The sequence below is a fragment of the Somniosus microcephalus genome, chromosome 4, assembly GCF_052327205.1.
Source record: "Somniosus microcephalus isolate GS21.2 chromosome 4, FLI_Smic_1.0, whole genome shotgun sequence".
Classification (NCBI taxonomy): Eukaryota; Metazoa; Chordata; class Chondrichthyes; order Squaliformes; family Somniosidae; genus Somniosus; species Somniosus microcephalus.
Genome location: NC_140990.1, coordinates 91,979,264 through 92,006,898, shown reverse-complemented (window position 1 = coordinate 92,006,898; position 27,635 = coordinate 91,979,264). Strand labels below are relative to the sequence as shown.

General features: G+C 51.9%; 1 protein-coding gene across 2 annotated transcripts in view; it reads left to right on the top strand.

Moving 5' to 3' along the window:
- Window positions 1-26,920, top strand: part of LOC147119511 (receptor-interacting serine/threonine-protein kinase 3-like) — an 86,864-nt gene extending 59,944 nt beyond the window's left edge. Inside the window, exons 7-14 of one of the 2 annotated variants that reach the window (XM_085985080.1) lie at window positions 5,144-5,226; window positions 14,664-14,751; window positions 16,969-17,051; window positions 18,603-18,663; window positions 22,052-22,140; window positions 22,236-22,269; window positions 24,768-24,891; window positions 26,270-26,920. In XM_085985080.1, the coding sequence (XP_085841206.1) occupies window positions 5,144-5,226; window positions 14,664-14,751; window positions 16,969-17,051; window positions 18,603-18,663; window positions 22,052-22,140; window positions 22,236-22,269; window positions 24,768-24,868 (539 nt within the window). In that variant the 3' untranslated portion in view covers window positions 24,869-24,891; window positions 26,270-26,920. Of the gene's footprint in view, window positions 1-5,143; window positions 5,227-14,663; window positions 14,752-16,968; window positions 17,052-18,602; window positions 18,664-22,051; window positions 22,141-22,235; window positions 22,270-24,767; window positions 24,892-26,269 lie in introns of those variants that run through there. The other variant, XR_015078035.1, reaches the window with a different exon arrangement.
- Window positions 26,921-27,635: the final 715 nt, after the last annotated feature.

The window sequence follows — 27,635 nt, the reverse complement described above, 5'->3', positions numbered from 1 at the left end:
AGACACAGCGCGGGTTAGATACAGAGTAAAACTCCCTCTACACTGTCAAATCAAACACTCCCAGGGCAGGTACAGCATGGGTTAGATACAGAGTAAAGCTGCCTCTACACTGTCCCATCACACATTCCCAGGGCAGGTACAGCATGGGTTAGATACAGAGTAAAGCTCCATCTACACTGCCTCATCAAACACTCCCAGGGCAGGTATAGCACGGGTTAGATACAAAGTAAAGCTCCCTCTACACTGTCCCATAAAACACTCCCAGGGCATGTACAGCACGGGTTAGATACAGAATAAATCTCCCGCTACACTGTCCCATCACACACTCCCAGGGCAGGTACAGCACGGGTTAGATACAGAGTAAAGCTCCCTCTACACTGCCCCATCAAACACTCCCACGGTAGGTATAGCACGGGTTAGATACAGAGGAAAGCTCCCTCTACACTGTCCCATACAACACTCCCAGGGCAGGTACAGCACGGCTTAGATACAGAGTACAGCTCCCTCTACACTGTCCCATCAAACACGCCCAGGGCAGGTACAGCACGGGTGAGATACAGCGTAAAGTTGCCCCCACACTGTCCCATCAAACACTCCCAGGGCAGGTATAGCACGGGTTAGATACAGAGTAAAGCTCCCTCTACACTGTCCCATAAAACATGCCCAGGGCAGGTACAGCACGGGTTAGATACAGAGTAAAGCTCCCTCTACACTGCCCCATCAAACACTCCCAGGGCAGGTACAGCACGGGTAAGATACAGAGTAAAGCTCCCTCTACACTGTCCCATAAAACACTCCCAGGGCTGGTACAGCACGGGTTAGATACAGAGTAAAGCTCCCTCTACACTGTCCCATCAAGTACTCCCAGGACATGTATAGCACGGGTTAGATACAGAGTAAAGCTCCCTCTACACTGCACCATCAAACACTCCCAGGGCAGGTATAGCACGGGTTAGATACAGAGTAATGCTCCCTCTACACTGTCCCATACAACACTCCCAGGGCAGGTACAGCACGGTTTAGATGCAGAGTAAAGCTCCCTCTACACTGTCCCATACAACACTCCCAGGGCAGGTACAGCACGGATTAGATACAGAGTAAAGCTCCGTCTACACTGTCCCATCAAACACGCCCAGGGCAGGTACAACACGGGTTAGATACAGCGTAAAGCGCCCTATACACTGTCCCATCATACACTCCCAGGGCAGGTAAAGCACGGGTTAGATACAGAGTAAAACTCCCTCTGCACTGTCCCATAAAACACTCCCAGGGCAGGTAAAGCACGGGTTAGATACTGAGTAAAGCTACTTCTACACTGCCCCATCAAACACTCCCAGGGCAGGTACAGCACGGGTTAGATACCGAGTAAAGCTCCCGCTACACTGTCCCATAAAACACTCACAGGGCAGGTACAGCACGGGTTAGATACAGAGTAAAGCTCCCTCTACACTGTCCCATCAAACATGCCCAGGCCAGGTAGAGCACGGGTGAGATACAGCGTAAAGCTACCTCTACACTGTCCTATCACACACTCCCAGGGCAGGTACAGCACGGGTTAGATACAGAGTAAAGCTCCCTCTACACTGCCCCATCAAAGACTCCCAGGGCAGGTGCAGCACAGGTTAGATACAGAGTAAAGCTCCCTCTACACTTTCCCATCAAATACTCCCAGGACATGTATAGCACGGGTTAGATACAGAGTAAAGCTCCCTCTACACTTTCCCATCAAATACTCCCAGGACATGTATAGCACGGGTTAGATACAGAGTAAAGCTCCATCTACACTGCCCCATCAAACACTCCCAGGGCAGATATAGCACGGGTTAGATACAGAGTAAAACTCCCTCTACACTGTCCCATAAAACACTCCCAGGGCAGGTACAGCACGGGTTAGATACAGAGTAAAACTCCCTCTACACTCTCCCATCAAAAACTCGCAGGGCAGGTACAGCACGGGTTAGACACAGAGTAAAGCTCCCTCTACACTGTCCCATCAAACACTCCCAGGGCAGGTATAGCCCGGGTTAGATACAGAGACATCTCCCTCTACACTGTCCCATCAGCACTCCCAGGGAAGGTACACCCAAGGTTAGATACAGAATAAAGCTCCCTCGACACTGTCCCATCATACACTCCCAAGGCAGGTATAGCACGGTTTAGGCACAGAGTAAAGCTCCCTCTACACTCTCCTATCAAACACTCCCAGGGCAGGAACAGCACGGGTTAGACACAGAATAAAGCTCCCTCTACACTGTACCATCAAGCACTCCCAGGGCAGGTACAGCACGGATTAGATACAGAGTAAAGCTCCCGCTACACTGTCCCATCAAACACTCCCAGGACAGGTACAGCACAGATTATATACAGAGTAAAGCTCCCGCTACACTGTCCCATCAAACACTCCCAGGACAGGTGCAGCACAGATTATATACAGAGTAAAGCTCCCTCTACACTGACCCATCAAACACTTCCAGGACAGGCACAGCATGGGTTAGATACAGAGTAAAGCTCCCTCTACACTGTCTCATCAAACACTCCCAGGGCAGGTACAGCACAGGTTAGATACAGAGTAAAGCTCCCTCTACACTGCCCCATCAAACACTCCCAGGGCAGGTACAGCACAGGTTAGATACAGAGTAAAGCTCCCTCTACAGTGTAATACCAAACACTCCCAGGGCAGGTACAGCACAGGTTAGATACAGAGTAAAGCTCCCTCTACAGTGTCCCATCAAACACTCCCAGGGCAGGTACAGTACGGTTAGATACAGAGTAAAGCTCCCTCTACACTGACCCATCAAACACTCCCAGGGCAGGTACAGCATGGGTTAGATACAGAGTAAAGCTCCCTCTATACTGTCCCATCAAACACTCCCAGGGCAGGTATAGCACGGGTTAGATACAGAGTAAAGCTCCCTCTATACTGTCCCATAAAACACTCCCAGGGCATGTACAGCACGGGTTAGATACAGAATAAAGCTCCCTCTACACTCTCCCATCAAACACACCCAGGGCAGGTACAGCACGGGTTAGATACAGCGTAAATCTCCCTCTACACTGTCCCATCATACGCTCCCGGGGCAGGTACAGCACGGGTTAGATACAGAGTAAAACTCCCTCTACACTGTCCCATAAAACACTCCCAGGGCAGGTACAGCACGGGTTAGATACAGAGTAAAGCTCCCTCTACACTGTCCCATCAAACACTCCCAGGGCAGGTACAGCACGGGTGAGATACAGCGTAAAGCTGCCCCCACACTGTCCCATCAAACACTCCCAGGGCAGGTATAGCACGGGTTAGATACAGAGTAAAGCTCCCTCTACACTGTCCCATAAAACACTCCCAGGGCATGTACAACACGGGTTAGATACAGAGTAAATCTCCCGCTACACTGTCCCATCACACACTCCCAGGGCAGGTACAGCATGGGTAAGATACAGAGTAAAGCTCCCTCTACACTGTCCCATCAAATACTCCCAGGACATGTATAGCACGGGTTAGATACAGAGTAAAGCTCCCTCTACACTGCCCCATCAAACACTCCCAGGGCAGGTATGGCACGGGTTAGATACAGAGTAAAGCTCCCTTTACACTGTCCCATCAAATACTCCCAGGACATGTATAGCACGGGTTAGATACAGAGTAAAGCTCCCTCTACAGTGTCCCATCAAACACTCCCAGGGCAGGTACAGCACGGGTTAGATACAGAGTAAAGCTCCCTCTACACTGTCCCATCAGTCACTCCCAGGGCAGGTACAGCACGGGTTCGATGCAGAGTAAAGCTCCCTCTACACTGTCCCATCAAACACTCCCAGGGCAGTGTGATGAAATATGCCATTCATCAGACTTTGTAGTTAACTATATATATTGTATTGCCTGCTCCGGTGTTTGTACCTTGTATTGTGTATAGGGCACCGCCCCCTTTGTGTGTCGGCTCCACCCATACCTGGCACTACTTAAGACAAGTCCAGGCTTGTCTTGCAGTAGAACAGCAGCACGCTAGGTGAAGCTAGGTGCAGACACCGGCATCTTTTCTTTGCTAATAAAAGCCTTGTTTTATTCTGCTAACTTCGAGTCTTGAAGTTATTGAGGCGCATCCTGCAGGTACAGCACGTGTTAGACACACAGTAAAGCTCCCCCTACACTGTCCCATCAAACACTCCCGGGGCAGGTACAGCACGGGTTAGTTACATAGTAAAGCTCCCTCTACAGTTTCCCATTAAACACTCCCAGGGCAGGTACAGCACAGGTTAGATACAGAGTAAAGCTCCCTCTACACTGTCCCATCAAACACTCCCAGGGCAGGTGCAGCACCGGTTAGATACAGAGTAAAGCTCCCTCTACACTGTCCCATCAAACACTCCCAGGGCAGGTGCAGCACGGGTTAGATACAGAGTAAAGCTCCCTCTACACTGTCCCATCAAACACTCCCAGGACAGGTACAGCACGGGTTAGACAGAGAGTAAAGCTCCCTCTACACTGTCCCATCAAACACTCCCAGGGCAGGTACAGCACAGGTTAGATACAGAGTAAAGCTCCCTCTACACTGTCCCATTAAACACTCCCAGGGCAGGTACAGCACGGGTTAGACACAGAGTAAAGCTCCCTCTACACTGTCCCATCAAACACTCCCAGGGCAGGTACAGCACGGGTTAGATACAGAGTAAAGCTCCCTCTACACTGTCCCATCAAACACTCCCGGGGCAGGTACAGCACGGGTTAGTTACAGAGTAAAGCTCCCTCTACAGTTTCCCATCAAACACTCCCGGGGCAGGTACAGCACGGGTTAGTTACAGAGTAAAGCTCCCTCTACAGTTTCCCATCAAACACTCCCAGGGCAGGTACAGCACGGGTTAGATACAGAGTAAAGCTCCCTCTACACTGTCCCATCAAACACTCCCAGGGCAGGTACAGCACGGGTTAGATACAGAGTAAAGCTCCCTCTACACTGTCCCATCAAACACTCCCAGGGCAGGTACAGCACAGGTTAGACTGAAGCTCCCACTAACATGAACCACTGGAAAATCAATTCCTGGAGAATGCATATCATATTTTTACCACTGCCAAAAACCCACAAGGGATTGAAAATGAATTGCCAGCTGTACGTTTGTGAAGATTGAATTCCTGTTTTTCCTATTTTTGCAGATTGCCGTGTTCGGACTGATGAAGCCTTTCAAGCTCACAGGCCAAATGTTGCTGAGGCTGTTCACAGGGTCGGGAATATAATGGTGAGTGCAGAGAGGTGAGAGAGCATGAGGGACTGTTGCACCTGTCACCCATAGGTGGGGACGGAGGTTAAAGGGGACTCGCTACCTCTAGAGAGTGTAGACACTGGATAAAGGATACTCGCTATCTCAAGAGAGTGTAGACACTGGATAAAGGGGATTTGCTAACTCAAGAGTGCATAGACACTGGATAAAGGGGCCTCGTTATCTTAAGATAGTACAGATTGTGATGAAATATGTCATTCATCAGACTCTGTATTTAACTACATATATTGTATTGCCTGCTCCTGTGTTTTACCTTGTATTGTATATAGTGCACCGCCCCCTTTCTCCCCATTGGGTGTGTCGGCTCCGCCCATACCTGGCCCTACTTAAGACAAGCCCAGGCTTGTCTTGCAGGAGAATAGCAGAATGCTAGTTGAAAACACAGGCATCTTTCTTTGCTAATAAAAGCCTTGTTTTATCCAGTTAACTTTGAGCCTTGAAGTTATTGAGGCGCATCAATTTTATTAGCAAACTTTCAACGATGGATCAACTTTTGAAACCGGAACGCTTGGATTTGGACCCGCATGCTTCGGATGCATCGGCACGGTTTGGACACTGGTTCCAGTGCTTGGAATTTTTTATGGCCAACTCCGAAGCCGTCACAGCCTCTAGAGCCACCGGAGATGTGAAACTCGGGATCCTGCAGAATCGGGTAAGCCACCGGGTTTTTCCACTCATCCAAGACGCCGCCACCTATCTGGATGCCTGCAACATTCTAAAGGCCCACTATCAGCGGCCTACCAACGAGGTGTACGCCAGGCATCTGTTTGCTACCTGCACACAGCGACCCGGAGAGTCGCTAGAGGACTTTCTAGTCACTCTAAAAGTGCTTGGCAAAGACTGCAAATGCAAAGACGTGAAAGCCACGGTATACACAGACGAGCTTATTCGGGATGCCTTTATCGCAGGCCTTAGCTCTAATTACATCCGGCAGAGACTGCTAGAGAAAACGGGCCTAGATCTGACACAGACTGTGGGCACAGCGCGATCGCTGGATGTGGCTCAGAAGAATTCTGACTCCTACTCTTCAGGCCGCGCGGCCCACGCCGCCTCGTACGCACCAAGGGCGCCGCCATGTTGGAATACATCTTCCCCGCCCGGTAGTCCAACACCGTCGGGGCCCTGCTCTCCCCCCAGAAGCCCTACAACCGCCGCGACGCATCAGGGCCCCAAATGCTACTTCTGCGGACAGCCGAAGCACACCAGGAACCTGTGCCCGGCGAAAGGCACCACCTGCTGTAAGTGCGGTAAGAAGGGGCACTTTGGGAAGGTGTGCAGAGGGAACCCCGCAGGCAAACCCGCCACCGCCGCGTGCGCGCCGTGGGAGCGGCCATCTTGGACGCCATCTTGTCCGACCTCGTGGGGTCCGCCATCTCGCAAGCAGACATCGTGGACGCCATCTTACCCGGCCTCGTGTGGCCCACCATCTTGTCCCGATCAGGGCCCTACAGTGGCGTCGATCACAGTGGACCAGTCCAGACCGCACCCACTATCCAAATCGATGGTGGACATCGAGGTAAACGGGTGCAAGGTTAAATGTTTAATTGACAGCGGGAGCACGGAGAGCTTCATCCACCCTGGTCTGGTACAACGACTCTCTCTAACTATAGTCCCTACTCAGGGCACGATCTCTATGGCCGACAAAACCCAGATATCGACTATTGCGGGTTACTGCGCGGTACGATTGTCCGTTAAAGGCACTGTATATAATAATTTTAAACTGTTAATTATGGAGGATTTATGTGTGAGCGTGATCTTGGGCCTGGATTTTCAGTGCCACCACCAAAGCATCACGCTCAATTTCGGTGGGTCCCAGCCGCCCCTCACAGTGTGCGGTCTGGCTACCCTGAAGGTAAAGCCGCCTTCGCTATTCGCGAACCTTACCCCTAACTGCCGGCCAATAGCGACCAAAAGCAGGAGGTACAGCTGGGAGGACAGGCGGTTTATCGCGACCGAGGTAGACAGGCTCCTGAGGGAGCGCATTATTGAACGCAGCAACAGCCCGTGGCGCGCCCAAGTGGTGGTGGTGAGGGGTAGCGAGAAGAAGCAGATGGTGATTGACTATAGTCAAACAGTCAACATCTATACCCAACTAGACGCCTACCCGCTACCCCGCATATCCGAGATGGTGAACCAAATTGCCCAATACCGGGTGTTCTCCACTATCGACCTCAAGTCAGCGTACCACCAGCTCCCTATCAGACCAGAGGGCCGTTCGTACACTGCCTTCGAGGCAAACGGACGCCTCTACCAGTTCCTCAGAGTCCCCTTTGGGGTGACGAATGGGGTCTCGGCCTTTCAGAGGGAGATGGACCGCATGGTCGATGACCACCACTTGCAGGCAACCTTCCCCTATCTCGACAACGTCACCATCTGCGGCCACAACCAACAGGACCACGACTCAAACCTCGCGAGGTTTCTGAAAACCACACAAAAACTCAACCTCACTTACAAGGAGGACAAGTGCATTTTCAACACCACGCGCCTCTGCATACTAGGCAGCGTGGTGGAGAATGGGGAAATCGGACCAGACCCCGACCGATTGCGCCCCCCATGGGAGCTGCCCCTGCCCAACACTCCCAAAGCCCTGAAAAGGTGCCTGGGGTTATTCTCGTATTATGCCCAATGGGTCCCTAACTACTCCGATAAAGCCCACCCCCTCTTGAAAGCATCCTCTTTCCCGCTCTCTGCTGAGGCCCATGCTGCCTTCAAAAGCATTAAGCAGGATATTGAGCGGGCCACGCTACAGGCAGTGGACGAGAACACTCCCTTTCAAGTGGAAAGTGATGCGTCTGACTTTGCCTTGGCGGCCACCCTCAACCAGGCGGGGCGGCCCATAGCTTTCTTCTCGAGGACCCTCCAGGGGCCCGAGATCAGACACTCCTCCGTGGAAAAGGAGGCCCAAGCCATCGTGAAGGCAGTGCGCCACTGGCGGCACTACTTAGCCGGCAAACGCTTCACCCTACTTACCGACCAGCGGTCGGTAGCGTTTATGTTCAATAATAAACAGAGGGGGTAGATTAAAAATGATAAGATTCTTAGGTGGCTGATCGAGCTCTCCACTTTCGAGTACGACATCATATACCGGCCGGGGGCCCTTAACGAATCCCCCGACGCCCTCTCACGAGGGATGTGTGCCAACGCCACCGGGGATCGGCTACAGACCCTCCACAACGACCTCTGCCACCCAGGGGTCACACGGCTGTTCCACTTCATAAAGTCCCGCAACTTACCCTACTCGATTGAGGAAGTTCGGTCTCTGTGGTAAACCACTGTTTGTATTCCACTGTGTACATGCCTGTACATGTCTCGGCTGACTCCTGCCACGAGTCCAGGTATAAAGGTGACTGCTCCACAGTCCCTCTGTATTCTGGACCGGTCGACCACTCGAGGCACACCTTCATTCTCTTGTTAATAAAAGCCTGTTAGTTACTCGCTTAACCTCAGTCTTTTGAGTTATTGATAGCGCATCAATTTTATTAACAAGATTTTATAATGGAGAAGATCCTCACACCAGCATGCCTAGACTTAGACCATCGGGAGGCGGACGCATCCACTAAGTTTACTCACTGGCTGAGGTGCTTTGAAAAATTCCTGATCGCCTCCGCTGCAACGGTCAAATCGGACGAGGACAAACTGGATGTCCTGACCTCCAAAGTGAACCACCGAGTGTACTCGGTCATCCAAGACGCGACCTCGTACGCGGATGCTATCAAGCTCCTCAAGGACCAGTACACGCGCCCAGTGAACGAAGTGTACGCCAGGCACCTTCTGGGGAGTCGTAAACAACAACCTGGGGAATCGACCGAGGAATACCTTCAGGCACTGTCTGTGCTTGGCCAGGCCTGTGGTTGTAAGGATGTAAAGGCCGCCGTGTACACAGAGGAACTTATCCGGGACGCTTTTGTAGCGGGCCACAGGTCCAATTACACCCGACAGCGACTGTTGGAGCAGAGTGACCTCGACCTCAACAAGAGCTCTGAACTCGCACTATCATTGGACGCAGCCTACCGGGGCATGGATGCCTACTCCTCTGCACCGTGGACGCCGCGGGGAACGACAGCCTGGGACATGGTAGGACCGTCTCATAGCGCCGTGCCACCCCAGCCACATCCCAGCAACGGCCCAACTACCGCAGCAGTGTCCCAAGGCCAGACAGCAGTGCCCCAAGGCCAGAAATGCTACTTCTGTGGCCAGGCCAAACACCCCAGAGCGCGCTGCCCAGCGAAAAATGCAATCTGCTCGGGCTGCGGGAAGAAGGGACACTACGCCAGCGTCTGCAGGGCCCAAGCCACCCCGAACCCCAGCAGCGCCGCGTGTGGGCCGTGCGGGCCGCCATCTTGGGCCTCCCCAGCCATGTGCGAACCACCGGAACAGCAGCCATTTTGGACGCCTCCAGCCACATGGGGATCATGGACGCCGCCATCTTGGACGACAGCCGGGACGCAGCAGGCCAGCAACACCGCCTCATCTGATACCCGCAGCGACACACCGACCCCTACGCTGGCCTCCGTTACGCTGGACCAAGCGAGACCGCACCAGCTGGCCCGGTCCACAATGGACATTAAGGTAAATGGTCACGAAACAATCTGCCTTTTTGACTCTGGGAGCACGGAGAGCTTCATCCACCCCGACAAGGTGCGGCGTTGCTCTCTCCCAGTCCTGCCTGCGCACCAGCGGATTTCTATGGCCTCCGAGTCCCAGTCGGCGGACATTGGCGGCTACTGTGTGGTGACACTCGTAGTAGACGGGACTGTGTACGATAATTTTAAACTTCTGGTCCTGCCCCACCTCTGCGCTGCCGTTCTACTGGGGTTAGATTTTCAGTGCCACCTTAAAAGTGTTACGATGGCGTACGGTGGACCCCTCCCCCCACTCACAGTCCGCAGCCAGCAGCTTCCAAATTGCCCGCCGCGCACCAGGTGCAACCTCTCCACACTCAGAGTCACCCCCCCGCCACTGTTTGCTAACCTCACCCCCGACTGTAAGCCCATCGCCACAAAGAGCAGGCGATACAGTGCCGGGGACAGGGTTTTCATTAAAACCGAAGTGGAGCGGCTCCTGAAGGAAGGGATTATTGAGGGCAGCACCAGCCCCTGGTGAGCCCAGGTTGTGGTTGTTAAGACCGGCGAGAAGCAGCGTCTGGTCATCGACTACAGCCAGACAATAAATCGCTACACCCTGCTGGACGCTTACCCACTCCCCCGCATAGCTGATATGGTCAACCAGATCGCGCAGTACCGCGTCTTCTCGACCATTGACCTGAAATCAGCGTACCACCAGCTCCCTATCCGCCCCGAGGACCGCCAGTATACTGCCTTTGAGGCAAACGGCCGCCTCTATCACTTCCTTAGGGTTCCCTTTGGCGTCACCAACGGGGTCTTCACCTTCCAAAGGGAGATGGACCGGATGGTCGATCAAAATGCGTTGCAGGCCACTTTCCCATATCTGGACAATGTGACCATCTGCGGCCATGACTTGCAGGACCATGACGCAAACCTCGAAAAATTCCTCTGCACCGCCAAACTCCTCAACCTGACGTATAACAAGGAGAAGTGCATATTCCGCACAAACCGCCTCGCCATCCTTGGCTGTGTTGTGGAACACGGAGTCATCGGTCCCGACCCCGACCGGATGCGTCCCCTTATGGAACTCCCACTGCCCCACTGCCTCAAGGCCCTGAAGAGGTGCCTAGGGTTTTTCTCTTATTACGCCCAGTGGGTCCCCTACTATGCGGACAAGGCCCGTCCGCTGATCAAGTCCACCTCTTTTCCCGTGACGGCAGAGGCCCGCTTAGCCTTCCACCGTATCAAGGAAGACATTGCCAAAGCCACCATGCACGCAGTGGACGAATCCATCCCCTTCCAGGTGGAAAGCGACGCGTCCAACTTTGCCCTGGCCGCTACCCTCAATCAGGCGGGGAGATCCGTGGCCTTCTTTTCACGAACCCTCCAGGGCCCGGAGACCAGACACTCTGCTGTTGAGAAGGAGGCCCAGGCTATTATGGAGGCTGTACGTCATTGGAGGCACTGCCTGGCCGGAAAACGATTTACCCTGCTCACTGACCAGCGTTCAGTTGCTTTCATGTTTAACAACAAGCAGAGGGGCAAAATCAAAAATGGCAAGATCTTGAGGTGGAGAATCAAACTTTCCACCTACAATTACGAGATCTTGTACCGGCCCGGGAAGCTCAATGAACCCCCGGATGCTCTATCGCGTGGCACCTGCGCCAGCGCGCAGATCGATAGACTGCGGGCCCTCCACAATGACCTCTGCCACCCGGGGGTCACCAGGTTCTTCCACTTCATCAAGGCCCGCAACCTGCCTTACTCCATTGAGGAGGTCAGGACCATGACCAGGAACTGCCAAGTCTGCGCTGAGTGCAAACCGCATTTTTATAGACCAGACAGGGCTCACCTGATAAAAGCCACTCGCCCCTTCGAGCGCCTGAGCATTGATTTTAAAGGACCTCTCCCCTCCTCCGACCGCAATGTGTACTTCCTCAACATTATTGATGAGTACTCCCGTTTCCCGTTCGCCATCCCCTGCCTGGACATGACCAGTGCCACGGTCATTAAATGTCTGAACGACCTCTTCACCCTGTTCGGTTTCCCCAGCTATATCCATAGCGACCGGGGCTCATCGTTTATGAGCGACGAACTCCATCAGTACCTGCTAACTAGGGGTATTGCCACAAGCAGGACCACCAGTTACAACCCCCGGGGGAACGGACAGGTGGAAAGAGAAAATGCGACAGTTTGGAAGGCCGCCCTGCTAGCCTTAAAGTCTAGGGGCCTTCCGACCTCCCGCTGGCAGGATGTGCTCCCCGATGCGCTCCACTCTATTCGGTCACTGCTCTGCACTGCCACTAACGCCACCCCTCATGAGAAAATGTTTGTCTTCCCAAGGAAGTCCACATCGGGGACATCGCTACCGCCATGGCTGACGTCCCCAGGGCCGGTCCTATTGAGAAGACACGTGAGGACCCATAAAACGGACCACCTGGTCGAGAGGGTCGACCTCCTCCACGCCAACCCCCAGTATGCTTACATTGCGTACCCGGATGGGCGGGAGGACACAGTCTCCATACGAGACCTCGCGCCCTCAGGGGCCGCAGTAACCCACTACCCACTACCACCCCCCCCCCACGATCCGATATCCAGCCCCAGCAGACGGCAGGCCTGGGCCCCGCGACCCGCTCGACACCTACGAGGACTACACACCAGTGCCCCAGCCTACGCGGGACTCGACGCCGGAAGCTTCACTACCCCTGCCATCGCCACGTCGATCACAGCGGCAGACAAGACCTCCGGAGAGACTCCAATACACTAACTTTTAATACACTTCACCCCGCCGGACTCAATTTTAAACAAGGGGTGAATGTGGTAAACCACTGTTTGTATTCCACTGTGTACATGCTTGTACATGTCTCGGCTGACTCCTCCCACGAGTCCAGGTATAAAGGTGACTGCTCCACAGTCCCTCTGTATTCTGGACCGGTCGACCACTCGAGGCACACCTTCATTCTCTTGTTAATAAAAGCCTGTTAGTTACTCGCTTAATCTCAGTCTTTTGAGTTATTGATTGCGCATCAGTCTCTGACCAGGAACTGCCGCACTTGCGCTGAGTGCAAGCCTCGGTTCTACCGCCCTGATAGAGCCCACCTAATCAAAGCTACAAGGCCCTTTGAGCGGCTTAGCTTAGATTTCAAGGGCCCCCTCCCGTCCGTCGCCCGCAATGTTTACTTCCTGAACATTGTGGACGAATACTCCCGTTTCCCATTTGCCTTCCCCTGCCCAGACATGACCAGCGCCACGGTCATTAAATGCCTCAACAGCCTGTTCTGCCTGTTTGGTATGCCAAGCTATATCCACACGGATAGGGGGGCGTCCTTCATGAGTGAAGAGCTACGCCAGTACATGCTGTCCAAGGGGATTGCCACGAGCCGTACCACCAGCTACAACCCCCGGGGTAACGGTCAGGTGGAGCGAGACAATGGGACAGTATGGAGGGCAGTCACTCTAACTCTAAGGACCAAGGGCCTCCCTATCTCCCGCTGGCAGGAAGTCCTCCCAGATGTGCTCCACTCAATACGGTCACTATTGTGTACTGCCACTAATGCCACGCCTCATGAGCTAATGTTTGTGTTTCCCCGGAAATCCACCTCAGGCGTATCCATACCGTCATGGCTCTCCACCCCAGGTCCGGTACTTTTGCGGAAGCATGTGAGGGGCCACAAGACGGACCCTCTCATGGAGCCAGTGCACCTGCTCCATGCCAACCCACAATATGCGTATGTCCGGCACGCCGACGGACGGGAGGACACTGTGTCCATAAAAGACATCGCCCCAGCCGGTAACAACAACAACAACGACAATGACTACAACAACAACAGCAACAACGACAACAACCACAACAACTATTACCCACCCACTCCACCCACTATTCTTTCATCATCCCCGGAAGAACACCAGCCAACGGTACCCCCACCACCTACTCCTTCAACAACCCCGGTGGCGCCCCTGGCAGAGACCCAGGAGGTCACCCGGGACACCCAGCCGGCACCCACGGCACCGCAACCGTTACGTCGGTCACAGAGGACTATCACACCCCCGGACAGACTAAATCTGTAGAAGGGGTGAATGTGATGAAATATGTCATTCATCAAACTCTGTATTTAACTACATATATTGTATTGCCTGCTCCTGTGTTTTACCTTGTATTGTATATAGTGCACCGCCCCCTTTCTCCCCATTGGGTGTGTCGGCTCCGCCCATACCTGGCCCTACTTAAGACAAGCCCAGGCTTGTCTTGCAGGAGAACAGCAGAAAGCTAGGTGAAGACACAGGCATCTTTCTTTGCTAATAAAAGCCTTGTTTTATCCAGTTAACTTTGAGCCTTGAAGTTATTGAGGCGCATCACAGATACTGGATAAAGGGGACTTGCTAACTCAAGGGGGCATAGATACTGGATAAAGGGGACTCGCTAACTCAAAGGAGTGTAGATACTGGATAAAGGGGACTTGCTAACTCAAGGGGACATAGATACTGGATAAAGCGGACTCGCTAACTCAAGGTGGCATAGAATCTGGATAAAGGGGATCCGCTAACTCAAGGGAATGTAGATACTGGATAAAGGGGATTTTGTAAGTACTGAGAGTTTATACAATGGATATAGGAGATTCTGTAGCTCCAAGGTAGATAGTGGATTAAGGGATTGCTGTATCACGCAGGAGTGTGGACTCTGGATAAGTGGGATTCTGTGTCTCCGAGGAGTGTGGACACTGGATAAAGGGAATTCTGTGTCTCCGAGGAGAGTGGACACTGGATAAAGGGGATTCTGTGTCTCTGAGGAGCGTGGACAGTGAATAAAGGGGATTCTGTGTCCTTTTGCAGAGTACCCTAGCCACCAGTAGCAGCATTGGGAGTTTCTCAGATGGAGTGGGAGACCCGAGCCTGCGAGATGGTGCTTCAGAAAGAATTGGTGAGATGTCGGCATCTGTTCCTCTATCAACTCCCGGCCCAGTGCACTCTGCTGCAGCGAGGGTAACGGGGAATCCGCTCCCCAACAAGACTGGGTGGGGCTAGCGGGTCAGACACTGACCTTTCACCTTCGGGACACAGTTCAAATCCAGCCCCTGACAGAGGGGATGAAGATCTCGCTCTTTGATTGAGAACTAAGCCATTCACCAATGCAGGGGTAGAAGTTATGCTGCAGCTGTACAAAACCCTGGTCAGACCACACCCGGAGTACTGTGAGCAGTTCTGGGCACCACACCTTAGGAAGGATATATTGGCCTTGGAGGGAGTGCAGCGTAGGTTTACCAGAATGATACCCGGACTTCAAGGGTTAAGTTACGGGGAGAGATTACACAAATTAGGGTTGTATTCCCTGGAATTTAGAAGGTTAAGGGGTGATTTGATCGAAGTTTTCAGGATATTAAGGGGAACAGATAGGGTAGATAGAGAGAAACTATTTCTGCTGGTTGGGGATTCTCGGACTGGGGGCATAGTCTAGAAATTAGAGCCAGACCTTTCAGGAGTGAAATTAGGAAACACTTCTGCACACTAAGGGGGCAATTTTCTCAGCCGTGAGGAGGCGGGTTTGGAGGCGGGACAGTTGGCAAAATGGCAAAAACTGAGGGCGGGTTCGGAACCCGCCTCCACGCAATTTTGCCGGAGGCGGGTTTGATGGGTGCGATTCGGTCCCACCTCCATCAGTCGGGTGAGGTAATTAAGACCCTTAAATAGCAGTTAATGCCCTCTATAATGCTATTTTGACAGACCTTCGTTATTTTACCACATTTTCAGCGTGTTGCACCGCCCTCCTAAACCACGTCAGCTGATCCTGGCGGGTTGACAAGTGGGTGGCCTCCTCACAGCTGCAGCTCCACCATTAAAACGGAGCTTTCACCAGGGAGCAGTTGCAGGTGGCAGGACTTTTGTTCCAAAGGTCTTTCAGCACTTTTAGCAGGCCTGCCGAAGTCGGAGGTGCTGCAGCTTCTATCTCTCAACTGTGGGACCTCCTCGGAAAACCCTCTCCCCTCTCGGACTGAGCGCTTCCCCTACGGAGGTATCTGCCAGCAGCAGATTTTTTTAAAAATTTCCTTTCACCAGAACCAGGCAGCTCAGCAGCAACAGCAGCAGGAGCGCCATCCTCCTGCTCAGCCATCTGATGCTGCACAGAGCAGAAGGCGGCAGCACATGGAAGCATGTCGTGCAAGGAATGCACTCATCCTGGCCAGATTTGCATAGGTTGCCCATTGTGGCACATGTGCTTGGCTCCTTCTTAACACATGATAGACTCTCTGGCCTCCTTTCACTCTGGCCAGCAACCTGACCACGCAAGTGTCGCAGAGCCCGCAATGTGGAGCTGCCTAAGCCGAAATAACAGATGCCATCACACCAACAGTTTGCCATCCCCTCATTTTAATACATTCCCACAGGGATGGCATTTCATCAATAAACAGAAACAATCACCCAATCTGCACACAGATCTGGAGGTTATATCCCTTGCCAGCTGGACCCACACAGCCTTGGTTTCTTTGGGAGGCCTCTTCCTCCCAGATGAGGGGGAGAGCACCTCCCTGCTGGCTCTCACCCCCTCAACTAGCATACCCAGCGCCTCATTCGAGAACCGCGGGGAGGCCCTTGCCTTGGAGCTGGCCATTCTTCAAGGAGATAACAGCTTGGAGGTGGTGCAGCATCGACCAAAAACCAGTGGAATGGGCCAAGGAAGCAAGCAGCCCTTAAATGAAGCTGGATAAGTGACGTCAGCAGAGGAGAGTTTCAGTCCCAAAAGACTAATTGGCCCAGGGGAACCCACACCTCTGAAATCAACTGGCCAATTAGGGGAAAATCGCAAATTTTTCCCACCTCTCAGTGGAGGCGGGTTTGGAAGCCACCCAAACCGAAACCCGCCTCCAACCCGCCTCCATTGAGAAAATCATCCCCAAAGGGTGGTAGAAGTTTGGAACTCTCTTCCGCAAACAACAGTTGAAGCTCGCTCAATTGTTAATTTTTAAATCTGAGATTGATAGAATTTTATTAACCAAAGGTATTAAGGGGATATGGGCCAAAGGCGGGTATGTGGAGTTAGGTCACAGATCAGCCATGTTCACATTGAATGCGGAGCAGGCTCGAGGGGATAAATGGCCTCCTGCTGTTCCTGTGTTCCTAATCTGTGATCTTGTCTCAACAGGGGAGTTACGTACTGAACAGTCCATGGGGCCTGAATCTCCTCCACCCGCAGCGGCTGGCCTGTGTGTGGGAAACGGACCACGGGTCAGTGAGTCTCCATGACTACGAGGCCTTCCACAGGCCTTGTGCCTGAGGCCCTCACTTCCAACTCGGCAGAGAGGAGGAGGTTGACGAAGGGGGGATAGCAGGGGTAGGGGAGAAGGTGTGGGACTAATCCAGCGTTGAGTAGATTGGTTGCACGGGCAAGAGAGATTAGGGCGCCGTCTCCGTGGCGACCCGTAAGGCGGCCATTAGTGCGGTCCGAGAAGGGGAACAATAATGGTTGCCGCGGCAACTCAACAGTGGAGTGAAAGGCCAGGGAATTTTGCATTCAGACAGCCCTTTACCCATAATTCCTTGCAGCAGGGGAGGAAGAGGGAGACACCATGGACACTTGACTCACCTGAATGGACTGTGGTATCAACTGAAGGGGCCCACTTTATGGTTGCCAACCCTGGCTGGATGTATTCCTGGAGGCTTTCATCACCTGACCTCCAGCACCCCCCCCCCCCCCTGCCCCCCGCCCCCCCACCATTGGCCATCCCAAAAGCATCTACCCTGACAGGGCACCAAAGGCCTGCACCAATCGGAAAGTGAAAAGACTCCATTGCTCGATTGGATGATGCTTGACCATTAGTCAAAGAGCCTTTTCTACCCCTCCCCAATAGTTTTTTATAATTGCATTTATATCGCGCCTTTCACCACCTCAGGACACCCCAAAGCGCTTCACAGCCAATGAAGTACTTTTTTTTTTGGAAGTGTAGTCGCTGTTGTCATGTAGGAGATGCGGGCAGCCAATTTGCGCACAGCAGGCTCCCACAAACAGCAATGCGATAAATGACCAGATCATCTGTTTTAGCGATGTTGGTCGAGGATAAATATTGGGCCCCAGGACACCGGGGGGAACTCCCACCCCTGCTCTTCTTCCAAATAGCGGCCATGGGATCTTTTACATCCACCTGAGAGGGGAGACGGGGTCCCTTGGTTTAACGTCTCATCCGAAAGACGGCACCTCCGACAGTGCAGTGGAGCTTCCTCAGTATGGGCACCGAGAGTGTCGGCCCTGGATTATGGACCTTGAGTCTCTGGAGTGGGGGGTTCAAACCCACGACCTTCTGACTCAAGGGGCCCACTGAGAGTGAGACCCACCGAGCCACGACTGACACCCTGTCAATGACCACTGCAACTGGGGGCCTTTCGACCTACTGGAAACAACCAACTGAACACCTCCAGTCGATTCCTGGCCAGATGTCCACATTGAAAATGGAAGTGGGTATCACTCTCTTTTAGGGGATGGGGGTGGGGCTGCTGCCAATCTCTTCTCCCAGCAGAGCAGGACTAGGCCCCAGTCCCCAGGCCTTCAACTTCCGGGCACCCCCTCAGAAGTGGAGCTCGGTCGTAGGGAACGGGCACCTTACCTACATTCACTGCCCGGGCTCACGGGGGGAGGATGGGGGGCCTCTTGGGTGACGTCCCCACGGGTGAAAGAATAGGGGGTGGGGGGGGGGTGGTGGGGGGGGCGGCGGCTGAAGGGAAATTAAACTTTTCCTTAAAAAAGAATAAAATCAATGAAAACCGTACTTTCTTTCTCAACAGGCACTAGAAGAGATGACCAACTACCAGCCATCAGGACCCGCATTGCGTGGTGCCATGTCAGGTAATGGTTGACAGCGTTTGACAATAACAGCAACTCGCATTTATATAGGGACTTTAACATCATAAAAAATGTTCCGAGGCGGGTAATCAAGCATAATTTAACATTGCGCCATATAAGGAGCTATTAGGAGAGGTGACCAAAAGCTTGGTCAAATAGGTAGGTTTTAAGGAACGTCTTAAAGGAGGAGAGAGATGGCTGGAGAGGTTTAGGGAGGGAATTCCAGAGCTCAGGGCCTCGGCAGCTGAAGGCAAGGCCGCCAATGGTGGAGCGATTAAACTCGGGGATGCACAAGAGGCCAGAATTGGAGGAGCGCAGATACCTCGGGGGGTTGTGGGGCTGGCAGAGGTCACAGAGATAGGGCGGGGCGAGGTCATGGAGGGATTGAAACACAAGGATGAGAATTTTTCATTCGAGGCGTTGCCGGACCGAGAGCCAGTGTAGGTCAGCGAGCACGGGGGGTGATAGGTGAACGGGACTTGGTGCGAGTTAGGACACGGGCAGCCAAGTCTTGGATGAGTTCAAGTTTACGGAGGGGTGGAAGGTGGGAGGCCAGAGTTGGAGGAGTGCAGAGATCTCGGAGGGTTGTGGGACTGGAGGAGGTCACAGAGATAGGGCAGGGACGAGGCCGGGATGGAGGGAGTCGACATGTTGCATTCTGGGAATGTTTGAATGTTTTTCCCAGTAAGAATTGAGAGAAAGAGTTACTTTAATTGTTGGGTTTTAAGGCACAGTATATTCAGGCAAATTTTAAAGGAATCTGAGGTAATAAGCTGCTCAGAAGCTAACGAGCTGACTTTGACGCTGATTCCTCATAGACATAAGAACATAAGAAATAGGAGCCGGAGTCGGCCATTCGGCCCCTCGAGCCTGCTCCGCCATTCAATAAGATCATGGCTGATCTGATCTTGGCCTCAACTCCACTTCCCCGCCCGCTCCCCATAACCCTCGACTCCTCTGCAGTACAAAAATCTGTCTATCTCAGCCTTGAATATGTTCAATGATCCAGTCTCCACAGCTCTCTGGGGCAGAGAATTCCAAAGATACACCACCCTCTGAGTGAAGAAATTTCTCCTCATCGCCGTCTTAAATGGCTGACCCCTTATCCTGAGACTGTACCCCCTATTCTAGATTCCCCCATGAGGGGAAACATCCTCTGAGCATCTACCCTGTCGAGCCCCCTCAGAATATGTTTCAATAAGATCACCTCTCATTCTTCTCAACTCCAATGAGTATAGGCCCAACCTGCTCAACCTTTCCTCATAAGACAACCCCTTCGTCTCTGGAATTAACCTAGTGAACCTTCTCTGAGCTGCCTTCAATGCAAGTATATCCTTCCTTAAATAAGGAGACCAAAACTGTACGCAGTACTCCAGGTGTTGTCCCACCAGCGCCCTGTACAGTTGTAGCAAGACTTCCCTGCTTTTATGCTACATCCCCCTTGCAATAAAGGCCAACATTCCATTTGCCTTCCTGATTACTGTAAATAATAAATAATTAATTAGCTCACCTCGGTAATTGACAAGCAGTTCTGCGGGAATTTCCTTGGAGCTTCTCCCCCTCTCCATCGCCAGAAGTCCCGTTTCCGGTTGTAGCCCCTCCTCCACCTGTGGTCCCGTTTCCGCCTGTAGCACCGTTTCCGCCTGTAGCCCTGTTTCCGCCGGTAGCCCCGTTTCAGCCTGTAGCCATGTTTCCACCTGGAGCCCTGTTTCCACCTGTAGCCCTATTTCCACCTGTAGCCCCGTTTCAGCCTGTAGCCCCGTTTCAGCCTGTAGCCCCATTTCAGCCTGTACCCCCGTTTCCGCCTGTAGCCATGTTTCCGCCTGGAGCCCCGTTTCCACCTGTAGCCCTATTTCCGCCTGTAGCCCCGTTTCAGCCTGTAGCCCCATTTCAGCCTGTACCCCTGTTTCCGCCTGTAGCCATGTTTCTGCCTGGAGCCCCATTTCCACCTGTAGCCCTATTTCCGCCTGTAGCCCCATTTCAGCCTGTAGCCCTGTTTCCGCCTCTAGCCATGTTTCCGCCTGGAGCCCCGTTTCCACCTGTAGCCCTATTTCCACCTGTAGCCCCATTTCAGCCTGTAGCCATGTTTCCGCCTGGAGCCCCGTTTCCACCTGTAGCCCTATTTCCACCTGTAGCCCCATTTCAGCCTGTAGCCATGTTTCCGCCTGGAGCCCCGTTTCCACCTGTAGCCCTATTTCCGCCTGTAGCCCCGTTTCAGCCTGTAGCCCCATTTCAGCTTGTAGCCCCATTTCAGCTTGTAGCCCCATTTCAGCCTGTAGCCCCGTTTCAGCCTGTAGCCACATTTCCGCCTGTAACCCTGTTTCAGCCTGTAGCACCATTTCAGCCTGTAGCCATGTTGCTGGCTGTAGCCCTGTTTCCACCCGTAGTCCCCGTTTCTGCCTGTAGTCCCGGTTCTGCCTGTAGTCCAGGTTCTGCCTGTAGCCCCGTTTCAGACTACAGGCATAAACAGGAAGGGGTTGGGTCCATTGGGATTGTGTACAATGGGAGTGAATGGGAAGGGGTTGGGTCCATTGGGATTGTGTACAATGGGAGTGAATGGGAAGGGGTTGGGTCCATTGGGGTTGTGTACAGTGGGAGTGAATGGGAAGGGGTTGGGTCTATTGGGATTGTGTACAATGGGAATGAATGGGAAGGGGTTGGGTCCATTGGGATTGTGTACAATGGCAGTGAATGGGAAGGGGTTGAATCCATTGGGATTGTGTACAATGGGAGTGAATGGGAAGGGGCTGGGTCCATTGGGATTGTGTACAATGGGAGTGAATGGGAAGGGGTTGGGTCCATTGGGATTGTGTACAATGGGAGTGAATGGGAAGGGGTTGGGTCCATTGGGATTGTGTACAATGGGAGTGAATGGGAAGCGGTTCAGTCCATTGGGATTGTGTACAATGGGAGTGAATGGGAAGGGGTTTGGTCCATTGGGATTGTGTACAATGGGAGTGAATAGGAAGGGTTTGGGTCCATTGGGATTGTGTACAATGGGAGTGAATGGGAAGGGGTTGAGTCCATTGGGATTGTGTACAATGGGAGTGAATGGGAAGCGGTTCAGTCCATTGGGATTGTGTACAATGGGAGTGAATGGGAAGGGGTTGGGTCCATTGGGATTGTGTACAGTGGGAGTGAATGGGAAGGGGCTGATTGCATTGGGATTGTGTACAATGGGAGTGAATAGGAAGGGGTTGGGTCCATTGGGATTGTGTACAATGGGAGTGAATGGGAAGGGGTTGAGTCCATTGGGATTGTGTACAATGGGAGTGAATGGGAAGGGTTTGAGTCCATTGGGATTGTGTACAATGGGAGTGAATGAGAAGCTGTGATTGGAGCCACTCTAACAGCTGTTGCAACATCTGTCTGTCTGCATTTCATCCTCCAGCAACCAACCAGGACAGAGAAAAATCACCTGAGCCCACACTGAGTAGCAGCCAGGAGTGCAAGCCAACCAATCAGATGCCATGTGCTCAGGTAACTGTACTGAAAGGTCAGATGCCAAAGGTCAAAGGTTAGCAGGGACAAAGGGCGACCGTGGAAGTCTGAACTTGTGTTTGTTTGTCTTTCAGAAGACAGTGCAAAGGTCATCAGGACGTGGTTTTGGTAAGAATCAGCTTTATTCATTCATATTAGTGACCCAATAGAGGCCTTCAAGATGAGGAGAGGTTTGGGTAGAGTAGATAGAGAAAAAACCCTTCCCTCTGATGAGTGGCCAATAACCAGAGGCCATAGTTTCAAAATCATTGTCCAAAGGATCTAGTGGGGAGCTGAGGAGAAATGTTTTCACTCAGAGAGTTGTCGAGCTCTGGAATGCTCTCCCTGAAAAGGGGGTAGTGTAGCAGAGCCACTGAGGGACTCTGAGCAACTGTACATAATTCCCTTTAACGAGGTTTGACTCCAACCTAAGCCTATACCAGTCTGTTAGTGATTTCTGTGTCTGTACATACTGTTTGCATGCACGGGGCGCGGTCCCTTTAAGACTGCGGCAAAGCGCGGGTAAACGCGATGACGTCATGCCGCTAATCACGTGACCACCCAAGCACGGGAGAAATGTGATGACGTCATAACGCCATCCACGGGACCGCCCTGGCAGTCCTTGTGGAGCCTCCGACCAGCAAAGACCTGTTTTCGTGGTTCTCCTGTATCGATCTCGACAAACTGTTTAAACTCGTTAGTTCTGCATTAAAACTTGTTTGTTTGATCGCCTGAGTCGACCTCAGTTCTTAGATAGGAATTTGGCAATTCCGACAGTAGGAGCTGATTCAAAGGGAGTTGGACAGGTACTTGAGGATGAGGAGCTGAGAGGGTTACGGACACAAAGCGGGGGCGCGGGACGAATCACGAATGCTCTTTTAGTACAAGTTACACAAACTAGAGTTGTGTTCTCGGGAAGTTAGATGGTTCATGGGTGATTTGCTCGAAGTTTTCAATTTTTAATTTGAATGGATAGGGTAGAGAGAGAGAAACGACTTCCGCTGGTTGGGGAGTCTAGGACTAGGGGAGACAGTCTAAAAATTAGAGCCAGACTTTTCAGGAGTGAAGTTAGGAAACACTTCGACACGGTAGAAGTGGCATTACCATCGCCGAATCCCCCACCATCAACATCCTGGGGGGTCACCATTGACCAGAAACTTAACTGGACCAGCCACATAAATACTGTGGCAACAAGAGCAGGTCAGAGGCTGGGTATTCTGTGGCGAGTGTCTCACCTCCTGACTCCCCAAAGCCTTTCCACCATCTACAAGGCACAAGTCAGGAGTGTGATGGAATACTCTCCACTTGCCTTGATGAGTGCAGCTCCAACAACACTCGAAGCTCGACACCATCCAGGACAAAGCAGCCCGCTTGATTTGCACCCCCTCTACCACCTTAAACATTCACTCCCTCCACCACCGGCGCACCGTGGCTGCAGTGTCTACCATCTACAAGATGTATTGCAGCAACTCGCCAAGGCTTCTTCGGCAGCACCTCCCAACACCACCACCTCCAAGTTCCCCTCCAAGTCACACACCATCCTGACTTGGAAATAGATCGCCGATCCTTCATCGTCGCTGGGTCAAAATCCTGGAACTCCCTCCCTAACAGCACTGAGGGAGTACCTGCATCACACGGACTGCAGTGGTTCAAGAAGGTGGCTCACCGCCCCCATCTCAAGGGCAACTAGGGATGGGCAATAAATGCTGGCCTTGCCAGCGACGCCCAGATCCCATGAATGAGTTAAAAAAAAAGTTTGGAACTCTCTTCCGCAAACGGCAGTGACCTTTCACCCTCTGGAACCTGGGGTCAAATCCAGTCCTAGAAAGAGGGGGCTGAGGATCTCTCCTCTGTCAGGGGCTCCAACGTGACTTAAAAACTAAAAATGCTGGGAATACTCAGCAGGTCAGGCAGCATCAGTGGAGAGAGAAACAGTTCGAGATGTAACAGGTTTTAAGCAAGTACAGAGGCAGGTAAAGGGGGGAGGAGAGGAAAGAACAAAAGGGAAGGTCCGTGCTCGGGTGGAAGGCAGGAGAGATTAAATGACTAAAGGAAGGATGGTGCGAGGCAAAAAGAGATGGTAACGGGACAAGTAAAGAAACAAAAGATGGGTCTAGAGGAGGCGTAAATGGCAACAGCAGAACCATTGCCAACAGCTGTCGGCCGAAAAAATGGGAGCAGAGGTTATGATCTGAGATTGTTGAACTCAGTGTTGAGTCCGGATGGCTATAAAGTGTCTAATCGAAAGATGAGATGCTGTTCCTCGAGCTCACGTTGAGCTTCATTGGAACGGTGCAGGAGGCCGAGGATGGAGTGGGAGTGGGAGTGGAGAATTAAAGTGACAGGCGACCGGAAGCTCGGGGTCACCCTTACGGACTGAACGGAGGTGTTCCGCAAAGCGGTCACCCAATCTGCGTTTGGTCTCCCCAATGTAGAGGAGACCGCATCGTGAGCAGCGAATACAGTATACTAGATTGCAAGAAGTACAAGTAAATAGCTATTAGGTGCGACACCTGCCCTTTTACCTTCTCCCTTCCATTGCGATTGAAAGCTCCTTGACTCCTCCAGGGCCTGGCCTGTGTAAAGCGATCGCGTCCACTTTGACGTCCTCTTCTCTTTGTATTTAGAGAATATCACCATCCTGAGCTCCAATATCGAAGGGCTTCAGATTGGGCATGGGAACACCATGAACATAACCAAGGTGAAGGTCAAGAAGAAAGCCAGATGATAGCGTCGGTCCCACAAACAGAGGTGCGTCGAAATCCGGGCTCTCAACACGGACAGCCCCCCAGTTCAGCCTTGCAGATCATTCTGGATCCCTTGGGTCCCAGGAATACAATTTTGAGGAAAAAAAGGTTGCTCCCTCCAACTCCTGTTTTATAAAGAGGAAAATTAAATCTTGCTTATTTGTGCATCTCTGTTTTGACCGTCTTGACCAAATTCCTCTTAAGAACATTAGAAATAGGAGCAGGAGTGGGCCATTCGGCCCCTCGAGCCTGCTCCACCATTCAATAAGATCATGGCTGATCTTCTGCCTCAATTCCATTCACGCCCCTATCGCCATATCCCTTGATGCCCTTACCAGTCAGAAATCTATCGACTTCTGTTTTGAATATATCCAATGACTGAGCCTCCACAACCCTCTGGGGTAGAGAATTCCAAAGATTCGCCACCCTCTGTGTGAAGAAATTTCTTCTCATCTCAGGCCTGAATGGCCGACCCTTTATCCTGAGGCTGTGGCCCCTGGTTCTAGACTCCCCAGCCAAGGGAAACATTCTCCCAGCATCCACCCCATCAAGCCCTGTAATAATTTTGTATGCTTCAATGAGATTCCCTCTCATTCTTCTGAATTCAAGAGAATACAGGCCTAGTTTACTCAATCTCTTCTCATACGACAGTCCCGCCATCCCAGGAATCAATCTCGTGAACCTTTGTTGCACTCCCTCTATGGCAAGTATATCCTTCCTTAGGTAAGGAGACCAAAATTGTACACAGTACTCCAGGTGTGGTCTCACCAAGGCCCTATATAATTGGAGTAAGACTTCTTTACTCCTGTATTCAAATCCTCTTGTAATGAAGGCCAGCATACCATTTGCCTTCCTATTGGCTTGCTGCACCTGCACATTCACTTTCAGTGACTCATGTACAAGGACACCCAGGTCTCTTTGAGCATCTGTATTCCCCAATCTTTCACTGTAGGATTCGCAAAAATCCATGAAATACAGTATACGGGTAGGGCCCCTGAAGTGGCCACATTGTGAGAACACAGAATGGAGTTGGCAGTTCTCATGGCCCAGTTCAAAAGGACACACACACAGTACCTAACAGCAGTCTGAGTCATCATCGATTAGAAGAATCCAGAACCTTACTGTTTTTGATATTGTAATGTGGTTACAGCAGTAAACAAAACTATTAGCACCTGGAGGTGCGCTAATCGCTGGCAGAGCGGTAACCGATCTCAGAAACCGCTGAGCACACACAAACGGAGGGACACTAAACGGATTCCCATTATGGCAAAGCGGTAACCGATCTCAGAAACTGCTGAGCACACACAAACGAAGGGACACTAATCAGATTCCCATTAGTTCGATTTGCGAGCAGTTAAAATTAATGTGCTTGCTTTTATTAGGGCCAGAAACGAGTATAACCGTTCAGGTAAACCGTCAGCAAGTCAGTCTAAGATTCGACCAGAGTAAGGAAGACTCCTCCGGAGATGGTTCACACCGTGAAGTCCAAGTCCAGTTACCATCAGGAGTTCGAGGACTGTGCGGAACAGAAAACGGCTCGAGGATTTCGGAGGACTTCCAAAGTTTGTACAGGAGAGCGAGTCCAGGAGCCGGTCCCATAAGGAAGGTCGGAGGTCCCGGACGACACCAAGTAACAGGGTCCAGGAGCCGGTCCCATAAGGAAGATCGGAAATTCCAGACGTAACAAGAAGTACCAAGGTCCAGAAGGGTTTTGAAATTCTGGTGAGCATAAAGGCCCAACTCTGCCTAACTGACATAATTGAGGTATATTCAGTAACGGGAGGGTTTGTAACGTTAAGGGTATTTGTAAGTCAGGAGTGTGATTTATCCCTCGATGTGTCCGTGCGCTTCCCTCACCCCCGCTTTTAGCTTATCGCTATTTTAGAACTGTTTATATGCTTTAAAGTTATTTTTCTCAGTGTATAATTTAGTCCTCTGTGAGAAACGTTATTTTTCGTCTGCATTTATTCTTGCCATTTTTCTCTGTGTACATTCTCTTCCAAAAATAAAGATCGTTTTGATTTAAAAGTCAATCTGTCTCATCTAACCATTTGTCTTCTGAGTCACGAGTTGGGCCAACACACAAAGGTTGTCTGGCAATAAGCCCAGTGTCTAGAACCGTGAGGGGGGAGCGCTTCGAAACCGCTCACGAGCAGTGCGAAAATCAAAACCGACTTAGCACACCATAAGCTCGTTAAAACGACCCCTTACACACCAGTTAGGAAATACTCTGCCTTTCTGTTTTTTCTACCAAAGTGGATAACTTCACATTTATCCACATTATATTCCATCTGCCATGTTCTCGCCCACTCACTGAGCCTGTCGAGATCCCCTTGAAGCCTCTTCACATCCTCTTCACAACTGACACTGCCACCTAGCTTTGTGTCATCAGCAAATTTGGAAATGTTACATTTAGTCCCCTCATCCAAATCATTGATATAGATTGTGAATAGCTGGGGCCCAAGCACCGATCCTTGCGGTACCCCACTAGCCACAGCCTGCCATCCTGAAAAAGACCCGTTTATCCCTACTCTTTGTTTTCTGTCTGTTAACCAATTCTCAATCCATGCTAGTATATTATCTCCAATTCCATGTGCCCTAATTTTGTTCACCAACCTCTTGTGTGGGACCTTATCGAAGGCCTTCTGAATGGTTTTCACTTGTTAAAAAATTCGGGGTTTGTGCTCCAGGAAGGGAGTGGGGCGCTAATCAAACGCTCCACCTCCTTCCTGGAGTGCAACAGGCAGC